The sequence below is a fragment of the Molothrus ater genome, chromosome 26 (assembly GCF_012460135.2).
Source record: "Molothrus ater isolate BHLD 08-10-18 breed brown headed cowbird chromosome 26, BPBGC_Mater_1.1, whole genome shotgun sequence".
In the NCBI taxonomy this organism is placed as follows: domain Eukaryota; kingdom Metazoa; phylum Chordata; class Aves; order Passeriformes; family Icteridae; genus Molothrus; species Molothrus ater.
In genome coordinates this window covers 2,674,815-2,685,964 of record NC_050503.2, presented here as the reverse complement: position 1 = coordinate 2,685,964, position 11,150 = coordinate 2,674,815, and the positions used below count along the sequence as shown (strand labels likewise).

At 50.4% G+C, this 11,150-nt stretch overlaps 1 protein-coding gene across 6 annotated transcripts; it reads right to left on the bottom strand.

Annotated features, from left to right (window-relative positions):
* Window positions 1–2,399: 2,399 nt before the first annotated feature.
* PEX11G (peroxisomal biogenesis factor 11 gamma) lies at window positions 2,400–6,826 on the bottom strand. 6 transcript variants are annotated; one of them, XM_036399665.2, is made up of 5 exons: window positions 6,751–6,826; window positions 6,152–6,328; window positions 5,887–6,065; window positions 4,930–4,980; window positions 2,400–3,959 (listed from the first exon to the last, which is right to left on the bottom strand). In XM_036399665.2, exons 1-5 carry the CDS (start codon window positions 6,814–6,816, stop codon window positions 3,734–3,736), a joined length of 699 nt encoding a protein of 232 aa, XP_036255558.1. In that variant the 5' UTR covers window positions 6,817–6,826; the 3' UTR covers window positions 2,400–3,733. The 6 variants fall into 6 exon arrangements, with proteins under 6 accessions (XP_036255558.1, XP_036255559.1, XP_036255556.1 ...); XM_036399666.2 differs by having other exon boundaries at window positions 2,400–3,956; XM_036399667.2 differs by having other exon boundaries at window positions 3,794–3,959; window positions 5,838–6,065.
* Between the last annotated feature and the right edge of the window lie 4,324 nt (window positions 6,827–11,150).

Genomic DNA, 11,150 nt, shown 5'->3' with positions numbered 1-11,150 from the left:
CCGGCTCTGCCGCCGCCCCTCCGCCGCCGCCGCGTGGCCGCTCCGCTCCGGCCCCGCCCCCCCGCCTCGCAGCCAATCAGCATGCGCGGCGCGCGGCACTCTCCCTTTGTGAATGGGAGGCGGGGCCAAAAGAGCGCATGCGCAGCGCGCTGACCCCGCCCTGCCCGCGGGCAGCGTGGCCGCGTCCCCTCCCCACGTGCGCGGGGGTCGTGCGGTGTCACCCGCTGTCCCCCGCTGTCCCCCGGTCCCAGCATCGCGGCACGGCCCGGACATCGCGGCACGGGGGCCGGGCCGGCGGATCTGAGGCTCCCGGGCTTTGCGGACGGAGCCACCCCGCCATAAAGGGCCATAAACGGGGCAGCCGCGCCGGGACCGGCAGCGCCCTTTGGATCCCGGCTGCTGACAAAGGCAGCTCGCGGCCGGAGCAGCCAGCCCTGCTCAGCAAATGTTTCCTGCATGGAGCATGTGAAAAACGCCAATCACTTGTTTTTAAAATTTTAAAAGTTATAAAAATAATAATACAATTAGAGTAATAATAATTTGGACAATTTGAATTAGGACAATATGAGACAATAAAAACAAAGAGTTACGGACGTCCGGATACCTTTTTCTGCGCAGCACGAGCCCGAAAAACGACACAGTTAACAGAGGATTAACCCTTAAAAGCAATAGCCTGTTGCATATTAATACATCTCACACATGATGCATAAATTCCATTCAAACACAGGATTCTGTCTGGTCACTGTCAGCTTCTTCCTCTGAATCCTAACAGCACCTTCGAGGCGGGAAGAAGTTCGTTTCTTCTGATAAGAAGGCAATAAATTCTCTTTCTCTGAAAGATTCAGGTGTCCTGTGGCTGCTCTCTTGCTGCGAGTCCTTTCTTTAATAAAAATATCTTACATAGCATCGTTTCTATTTTAACATTTTTTTTATAACCCAAAACTATATTTACCACACACTACTTAAGAGAATTAATACATCATTACTTTCTAACACAACGCATATAATATTCATTTGAATATTTGCAAAAAGCCAATCATAAAATCCATGCATTTTTCACAGAGCAGCCTCAGAGCTGTGGAGCCCCCCCCCCATCATCGGCACCACCGACCCCAGGGCTGGCTGCTCTCCTGGCCAAGGGAAGGAACCGCCACCCTCTCTCCGATGCCACATCGGAAAAGAGAAGAAAATCACCAAGTTTTGGGAGGATCGGGTCTGCCTGCACAAGTTCTTGTGCTAAAAATGAGTGAGTGCTGCCCTGGAGAGGCAGCAGCAGCCACCACCTCAGCAGGGATCAAAACCACCTCAAGAAAAAAATACGAATTCCAGAAATTCTGGATTACCCAATTTTGATTTATCTCTGCACTTTCCAGCTTTACCAGCTGCAAATTAAGGTCATTTGTTGAGGAATTGATGAACAAATGCACTTAGAGCAGTTTACAGTGTCTTTTCTCTCCATTAAAATTAATACATGGTTAAGATTATTATTAATTTGGCATCAGAGGTTATGCAGGATTTCTTGTCTTGTTTTTTTAAAATTGGCAGAGCTACAATTGTCCTGTATAACATTAGTATTAATACTATATGAATACCTAATGTATAGTATATGAATACCTAATGTATAGTATATGAATACCTAATAGTATTGTCCTGTGCTGAGCAGTCCAGTGAGTCCTGGAGGAATAATTCAATGGGGTGAAGAACACAAAAGAAATCTGATTTATTATTAAAAACCACTAAAATGCAGCAGGAGCCACCACAGTGGGTGACAGGAGCAGGCAACAGCCAGAGGCCTTGGGTGCTCCCCCTGCTCAGGCACAGGACTGAGAAAAGGAGAGAATAAACAAGAATAAACAAACTCCAGGTAAGCCCTGAGCTGTACCAAATCCTGCCAGTCTGGCAGCAAATCCCCAGCACAGGCACATCCTCAGGGACACTGCAGGGTCAAGGTCCAGATAAACACCAAGGGCAAAGGATAAAGAATATCCAGGGCTCCCTGTGCTCTTTGAACACAGGCAGGACACAGCTCCCCCTGTCCAGGCCAAAACCAACCCCACAGAGCACGGTCAAAGCTCCTGGAAGTGCAGCATGTGCCGAGCTGGGGGCAGGGACATGCAGAGTAAGCAGAACTCTTTTCAAAGGATGCATTTCCATGGCAGTCAGGCAGGGACTGGGAATTACTGCAGCAGGAGTGTGAAAAATGCGAATTTTATGATTGGCTTTTTGCAAATATTCAAATGAATATTATATGTGTTGTGTTAGAAAGTGATGCTGTATTAATTCTCTTAAGTAGTGTGGTAAACATAGGTTTAGGTTATAAAAAATGTTAAAATAGAAACGATGCTATGTAGGATACTTTTCTTTAAAGAAAGGACTCACACTGAGGTAGCAGCCACAGGACACCTGAATCTTTCAGAGAAAGAGAATTTATTGCTCCATTATCAGAAGAAATGAACTTCTTCCTGCCTTGAAGGCGCTGTCAGGATTCAGAGGAAGAAGTTGATGATGACCAGAGAGAATCCTGTGTTTGAATGGAATTTATGCATCATGCATGAGATGTATGAATATGCAACAGGCTGTTGTTTTTAAGGGTTAATCCTCTGTTAACTGTGTCCTTCTTCGGCCTTGTGCTGTGCAGAAAAAGGTACCTGGACTGTCCATAACTCTTTGTCTCTATTGTCTCATATTGTCCTAATTCAAATTGTCCAAATTACTATTGGTCTAATTATATTACTATTTTTATAACCATTTTATTACTATTAAACTTTTAAAATTTTAAAAACAAGTGATTGGCGTTTTTCACAAGGAGGAACGCTGGTGACACATGTGGAGCTGCAGCTCACACAGCACTAATGCTTTGGAGCTTTCCAGAAGCAAAGGTAAAGAACTTCTCCCTGTTATCAGGAGGAATGATCACTCAGGGCCACCTTTGAAGCATTTGTGTCGTTTATTATTGGCAACGCCCAGAACTGTAACTGCCAACCCCAGCTCGGCACTGGTTTGATTGCTCCTTTGAAAGGTGATTAATTAAAAAGAAAAAAAAAAAAAAAAAAAAGCAGGAAATTTATTAAAAAAGGTCGGTTGGAGGCTGCCGGAGCCTGGTGGAAGAGCTCCACCCGGTGGCACTGCACAAAGGCACAGCTGGAGCCTCAGCTCTGCAGGAATCTCCACTCCCAACATTTCTCCTCAAACGGGCAGGGCAGGTTAGGAAGGTCCACGCTGCAATTCCTGCCCCTCTCACCTCTGAGGAAGCACAAGGATCACAAACAGCATCCCCTGCTGGCTCCTGACCGAGCCCAAACCCCACATACCTGGAGAATTCCCAGCACAGGGGTCCCACCCTGGCTCAGGTGCAGCCCCAAGCCCACAATAGGAGCTCCCAGGATTCTTCCCTTACCAGCTCTCTGTGACAGAACCGTGGCCACTCTGCTCCTTTAAGTGGCAAAAACCACTGGCAGGTTGCATTTATCTTTTGAGACTGATGGAAGCAACTTTCCCCCTCAGTTTTACCCATTGTTGATTTTCAGAGGATTCACCTGAATTATTTCTCTGAAGAAGAATGATAAAAATTATCAGCTGCAAACAATCCCCTCTGGAGCAGCCATCTGGATTCCATCCCAATTATGGGATATCTGGAAGGACAATCATCAACCCAGGAAAGTTAAAATACACCCTGCCTCACCAAAGGCACTTTTACCATGTGAAAACTGAGCTTGTGAAGCTCAGCTCTAGCTTAAGCAGCTTCAGAATTTGCTCCTCTTGATGCCTGGTAGATTCCAATCAGGGAGGAGATGGTCCCCAGGAGTCCTACCAGCCATGGAGGGAACCTTCCTGCCCAGAGGAACCCTGGAGGCAGCCAGTGGATTGCATTGCAGAGATCTGCTGTGTCCATGAGGATGCTCAGAACTTCAGCCTTCACCTGGGCTCTCAGCTTCTGCTGCCTCTGAGGTGAAGTGCTGCTGGAAGAAAAGGTGGTGTTAGTGACAGTCTGTCACATTAAACCCTTTTCTGACCCAGACATGGGGTACTGAGAGGTGTTTTAAGAACTTTTATTCCATTTTCAGTCTCATGTGAGGGGTGAGACAATACAGATGTTATAATTCACACCATTACCATGAGAACTATTTCCTAATTACAATACATTATAAACACTTCTTGGCCCATCAGCTTTAGCCACACCATGCTGTAAATGCCTTAAAGCCAATCATCCAAAATTACCCCTCATGAGCCCTACTACAATTCATCTTTCACAGTTCTATTTCTCCAAAGTATCCAGTTTTATTTACAAAACCATCCTTTGAAACTTCCTAGTTCCATTTCTCTCTCAGCAATGTCTGTCCTATTCCCTGGCATTTCTAAGCCAGCATTTCTTATCTCAAGGTTTGACACTGTGTGAGCCTTCTGTCAAACTTGGAGAATTCCCTACAAATCCATTTCCCACATTAGTCCAGCATGTCCTCAGAGCTGTGATGGCTACAGATGAGAACTGACAGGTGTGGGTGAGTTACAGGAAGGATGGAGAGGGACTCTGGAAAAGGACACAAGGAATGGCTTCCACTGCCAGAGGGCAGGGATGGATGGGATATTGGGAAGGAATTGTTCTCTGGGAGGGTGGGGAGGGGCTGGGATGGAATTCCCAGAGCAGCTGTGGCTGCCCCTGGATCCCTGGCAGTGTCCAAAGCCAGGATGGACAGGGCTTGGAGCAGCCTGGGACAGTGGAAGGAGCAACCTGGGGCTGTGATGGAATTCCCAGAGCAGCTGTGGCTGCCCCTGGATCCCTGGCAGTGTCCAAGGCCAGGTTAGAAGGAGCTTGGAGCAGCCTGGGATGGTGGAAGGTGAAAGGGGGTGGGATGAGCTTTAAGGTCCCTCCCAACTCAAACCACTCTGGGATTGCCTGATCAGCTCTACAACCACAGAGGGAAATCATACCACTTGTGCTGGCTCAGTTTTCTTCTTAACTGGAACAAAATTCTCAGGGATCTGAAAAGCACAGAATTATTTCTCCTACAGCACCAAACAGGAGGAGCTTTTTTCCCCCCCCTCTTTCACTACCAACTCCAGAGAGGAAGAAGAGCATCTCCCCCAGCTTTGCCAGGTCAGGATCACCCCCAGGTGCCAATGTTGTACCGCAGGGTGCCCAGGAGCAGGGCAGGATCACCCCCAGGTGCCCATCCCGTACCGCAGGGTGCCCAGGAGCAGGGCAGGATCACCCCCAGGTGCCAATGTTGTACCGCAGGGTGCCCAGGAGCAGGGCACAGCCCCCTGGTGCCCATGTTGTACTGCAGGATGCCCAGGAGCAGGGCACAGCCCCCTGGTGCCCATGTTGTACCGCAGGATGCCCAGGAGCAGGGCAGGATCACCCCCAGGTGCCCATGTTGTACCGCAGGATGCCCAGGAGCAGGGCAGGATCACCCCCAGGTGCCCATCCCGTACCGCAGGATGCCCAGGAGCAGGGCAGGATCACCCCCAGGTGCCCATCCCGTACCGCAGGATGCCCAGGAGCAGGGCAGGATCACCCCCAGGTGCCCATCCCGTACCGCAGGATGCCCAGGAGCAGGGCAGGATCACCCCCAGGTGCCAATGTTGTACTGCAGGATGCCCAGGAGCAGGGCACAGCCCCCTGGTGCCCATATTGTACTGCAGGATGCCCAGGTGCAGGCACAGCCCCCAGGTGGCCATGTTGTACCGCAGGGTGCCCAGGAGCAGGCACAGCCCCCAGTGCCCATCCCGTACCGCAGGGTGCCCAGGAGCAGGGCAGGATCACCCCCAGGTGCCCATGTTGTACTGCAGGGTGCCCAGGAGCAGGGCAGGATCACCCCCAGGTGCCCATCCCGTACCGCAGGATGCCCAGGAGCAGGGCACAGCCCCCTGGTGCCCATCCCGTACCGCAGGATGCCCAGGAGCAGGGCACAGCCCCACAGCGCCGTGCTCCGTGTCCACCACCGCTGGGAGGCGGCTCGGACGATGCCGACATCGGCGGCCCAGGCCAGGTGCTCGCAGGGGTAGTACAGCTGGTTGGCCACGTTGGAAAGCACCGAGAGCCCCCGCACCAGCGCGTCCTCACCCTGCGGGATCGGCACAGAGCGGCACATGGGGCACGGGGGCTGCCCGGAGCACCGGGGCCACCCGGGAGCACCGGAGCCGTTCTCACCTGGGGGCCCAGCCCGTAGCTGCAGCTGTGCCGGAGCATGGCCAGGTCGTCGAAGAGGCGCAGGGCGGTGCGGCAGGAGCTGAGCTGGGCAGAGGCGGCCAGGAGCCCCCCGGGCAGCCCCCCGGGGCCGGGCAGCGCTGCCCCCGCCAGCTGGCAGCCGTAGGACAGAGCCCGGACCTGCGGGAACGGCGGTGCTGGAACCGGGGCTGCTCATCCATCTATCTTTCTTTTCCTTTTCCTTTTCCCGTTCCCTTTCCTTTCCTTTCTCTTCCCATTGTCCTGTGCTTCGGGACTCCCATTCCCGTTTACATTCCGTCATTTACCGGTAAAACTTGGATTGTTTGTGCCCCCTCCGCCTTCTCTCGTTCCTTTCCACCACCAGCACTTAGGAATCCCTCAGGTGCTTCATTCCCGGTAAAGGTGGGTCGCTAAGGTCCTGTCGTTCACCGCCCGGTACCGGAGGGCTCAGACCCCACTCACAGCCCGGTACTGGGGGGCTCAAAGCCCTCACTCCCCGCCCGGTACCGGGGGGCGCAGACCCCTCCTCACTCACCGCCCGGTACCGGCGGGCTCAGACCGCTCCTCCCCTCCTCACTCACCGCCCGGTCGCGGCCCCGGTGCGTCTCCAGCGCGGCCACGAGCCCCCAGAGCGCGCCCGCCGCCATGGCAACACTTCCGGGTGTGAAGTCACGTGCGGACGCAGGGTACGCCGGGAAGGAGGAGGAGCCGTCGCCATGGCAACGCGGCCTGGCTGCCCCGCGGCCCAGCCGGGCCCTGCTCGGGGATGGTGCCTGTGAAAAATGCGAATTTTATGATTGGCTTTTCGCAAATATTCAAATGAATATTATATGTGTTGTGTCAGAAAGTTATGCTGTATTAATTCTCTTAAGTAGTGTGGTAAATATTGTTTTAGGTTATAACAAAATGTTAAAATAGAAACGATGTTATGTAAGATAATTTTTAAAGAAAGGACTCACAGCGAGACAGCAGCCACAGGACACCTAAATCTTTCAGAGAAAGAGAATTTATTGCCCTCTTATCAGAAGAAACAAACTTCTTCCCACCTCGCTCGGTTAGGATTCAGAGGAAGAAGTTGACACTGACCAGAGAGAATCCTGTATTTGAATGGAATTTATGCATCATGTATGAGATGTATTAATATACAACAGGTTATTGTTTTTAAGGGTTAATCCTCTGTTAATGTGGGTCCTTTTTCGGGTTTGTGCTGCGCAGAAAAAGGTACCCGGACTGTCGGTAACTCTTTGTTTCTATTGTCTCATATTGTCCTAATCCAAATTGTCTAAGTTATTATTACTCTATTACTATTTTAAATAACCATTTTATTACCATTAAACTTTTAAAATAGAAACAAAGAGTTACCGACAGTCCGGGTACCTTTTTCTGCGCAGCACAAACCTGAAAAAGGACCCACATTAACAGAGGATTAACCCTTAAAAACAACAGCCTGTTGTATATTTATACACCCCATACATGATGCATAAATTCCATTCAAATACAGGATTCTCTCTGGTCAGTGTCAACTTCTTCCTCTGAATCCTAACGGTGTCATCCTGGCTGAGCAAGGCAGAAAGAAGTTTGTTTCTCCTGATAATCTAGCAATAAATTCCCTTTCTCTGAAAGATTCAGGTGTCCTGTGGCTGCTATCTCAGTGTGAGTCCTTTCTTTAAAAAAAAGTATCCCACATATCATAGTTTCTATTTTAACATTTTGTTATAACCTATAAACTATATTTAACACACACTACTTAAGAGAATTCATACAGCATCACTTTCTAACACAACACATATAACATTCATTTGAATATTTGCAAAAAAGCCAATCATAAAATACACGTTTTTCACATACCTGCTTCAGTGGGTCCAGAGGCTGGGCACAGAGTCACACTCACACTGCTGCTAATTCAAGCTCTAAGAACTACCTGGATATTATCTTTTTGTAGCAGAGTATCACAGAATCAGAATATCCTGAGCTGGATCCCTCAGGGATGATCAGTGCAGCCCCTGTCCCTGCACAGCCACCCCAACAACCCCACCCTGAGCATCCCTGAGAGCTCCTGGAGCTCTGGCAGCCTTGGCACCATTCCCTGGGGAGCCTGGGCAGTGCCCAGCAGCCTCGGGGGGAAGAACATTTGAGTAAATCATCCTTTGAGTAATTCAATCTGATTTCATGAAGTTGGTGCATGGCACTAAGCAGAGCCACTCCCACCCAAGCTTTTGCTGCTGGACTTGAGATCCTTGTGGGTCCCTGTAGCTATGATATTTCCTGAAAAATCTTTTCTTTAAGATTTTTCCTCTTGAGAAGCTGAGAGGCCTCAGGAACACAATGTAAACATTGATTATCTGCTGCTGTGGAATGCAACAGGTGGGTCTGTGATTGGTCTCATGTTGGTTGTTTCTAATTAATGGCCAATCACAGCCCAGCTGGCTCGGACTCTTTGTCCGAGACACAAGCTTTTGTTATTTATTCTTTCTTTTTCTATTCTTAGCCAGCCTTCTGATGAAATCCTTTCTTCTATTCTTTTAGTATAGTTTTAATGTAATATATATCATAAAATAATGAAGCCTTCTGAAACATGGAGTCAGATCCTCGTCTCTTCCCTCATCCTTGGACCCCTGTGAACACTGTCACAGGTCCCTTCCCACCTGGAATATTCAGTGATTCTGGCTGTTCTACACTTGCTGTATCCTCAGATGCTGCAGTTATCCCACCTGATGCACCACATCCTTGTCCCAGTCTCGTGACTCACCTCACTGCAATCTGCTGTCAATCCCTTTGCCACTTCCTTACGTAAAATGAATAAAATTAATTATTTCTGGGACGTGAATCAGTGTCTTGATCTTTCATCATCGCTACATTTGTTTTTAAAAGTTGTTTTACATTTATTTTTGGGAGGAAGGAAAGGATTTTGATCAAAAGCTGGGCTTATGCAACCTCAGGAAGGGATGTGGTTAGAGCTGGTCATGGAAGGCATTAAGAAAATCCTCCTGTGACGCTGCCTCCTGTTTGTCCAGCAGTTCACAGAGAGGTCCCTTCATGCCATGGATCTGTGTTTAAGCCATTTGATTTGCTAAATGTGGAACAGATCATAGCTGAATTGGTCTTTTCCTTGGCCCTAAACTTCTGGAGCAGCTCCATAACTACCATATGGAGTGATATTCCCATAACTGCCATGTGAATTTCTTCATTTGCCTCCTCACCCTGAGAGTTGTTTACTGTTTGGGCGAGGGTTTTGAGCAAAGTGCTGACAGCAGAACTGGCCTTTTCCTGTCATCAGGGGAAATGCACACAGGTATCTGTGACTGCAGAGCTTTCCTGGTGCTGCCTCCTCATTTACTGCCTCGAATTTAATTTTTATTTTGATTCCATCTGTCAGCAGATCAAAGTTCTGTCAGAACCACACCAGCCATGCTGCAAAGGGACTTCCCAAAGATGTGCCACAGCTGGCCCAGCCTTAACAGGCTTGGATTAACCACAGGGGGAGTGGGTTTATTCCCAGCAAAGCTCCAGCCTCCCCTTAACTCCCCTTGAAGTGTGCTCCTGAGCTACTTGAGATGGACCAGTGAGCACCAAGCCCTGTCTGCTCCAGCCTCAGGTGGGAGCACAGTCGTAGATGAGAAACATTTTGAAAGGAGAGGAAGGACAGGCAACCAAGTCCCTAAGGCAGGGAGCGTTGGAGGGAGGTAGAAGGGACTGAAGTCCCCCACAGAGGGTCAGAGGAGGAAAATTGTCATGGCTAGAGGTGTCCAGGCAGGGTAAACACCTCAGAGAAAGCTGAGCATGTGCCAGGTACCGGAGACAGAGGATGCTGCAGCTGCCCAGGTGGGGTGACCCTGTAGGTGACAACACTCAGATCTTGGGGCTGCCAGGCTCAGTGGTGCCACCTGCCCCTTTCTCAGCCCCATCCCAGGAGCTGAGAGCTGTTTTGTCTCCTCAGGTGAGATGCTCTGCCCAGGAGGGCACAGAACCTCTGCGGGGCTGAGCAGAGAGGAGAGTTCACACTCAAACCCACAAACCCACTGAAATCCAACAGGCAAACTCCCAAGAGAGCTGTGTCCCCATGGGGACCCTGGAAGGGCCCTGTGTCCCCATGGGGACCCTGGAAGGGCCCTGTCCCCAGAGGAAGGTGATGTCCTCCCTCCTCCAGCGAGTGCTGACGCACTCTGAGCTGCCCACACGGCGTGGGATCTCAGAGCCATCCCTGTGCTCTGCTCTTGGCCCGGCTCTGTGTTGTCACAGGGAACATCTATTTCTCAGATTGAATGAGGACACAAGGAGGTGTTGTGACAGCAAGAATAAACACGAGGAGATTAGCCCAAAGGCGTGGGTGCCACATCCCTCAGCATGGCAGCAGCCACAGAGAGCCTCTGGGCAGGCCCCAGGGTGGAACAGAGCAGGTGAGGAGATCAAACAGAGCAAGAGGCACCACCAGGGCTGCCTGGGGGATGGGATATTCCCTTATGATCTGTTTGGATTTTGGTGTCAAGGCCTGAAACCAAAGGTCAGTGAACAGTAGGCCAGCGAGGCTGTGATGAGCAGGCTGTTTTCCCAGAGGTGAGCCCCGTGTTTTTGTTGAGCTGGTCACTCACATGGGCTTCCTGAGTGCTGAGCTTGCACTAACTCTGTTTGGGATCTAGGTGTGTTCCAGAGGGATCAGCAGGGGCTGGCCAGCCCTGTCCCTTGGGGTTTGAGTGAGCAGGGTGGCCCAGCTGAACTTGAGAAGCTCTTCTCAGCCTTTTCATGCACATGGCTTTGATTCCTCAGGACCCTCTGAGCACAGGGCTGGTGAAGTTTCACAACTGCTTCACTCTGTGTGTGAGCAGTGCCTGGGCCCACGAGCCTCGTGCTTTGCTTTATGGATTGGACTCTTTATTTTTCAGGAATGAGACAATCTCTGCTCCACACGTGCTTCAAAGGAGCCGTGCACTCACATCTTCCAAGTGCACACAGGCACTCCCATCAGTCCCTAAACACCTCCAAA

Coding starts and splice junctions, on each gene's coding strand:
- PEX11G (XM_036399663.2), bottom strand. CDS start 6,369: ATGGATGAGCAGCCCCGGTTCCAGCACCGCCGTTCCCGCAGGTCCGGG. Junction 4,981..5,837: donor CTGCTCCTGGGCATCCTGCG/GTACGGGATGGG, acceptor TGTGCTTTTCAG/ATCCCTGAGAATTTTGTTCC. Junction 3,960..4,929: donor AAACTGAGCCAGCACAAGTG/GTATGATTTCCC, acceptor CTTTTCTTCCAG/CAGCACTTCACCTCAGAGGC.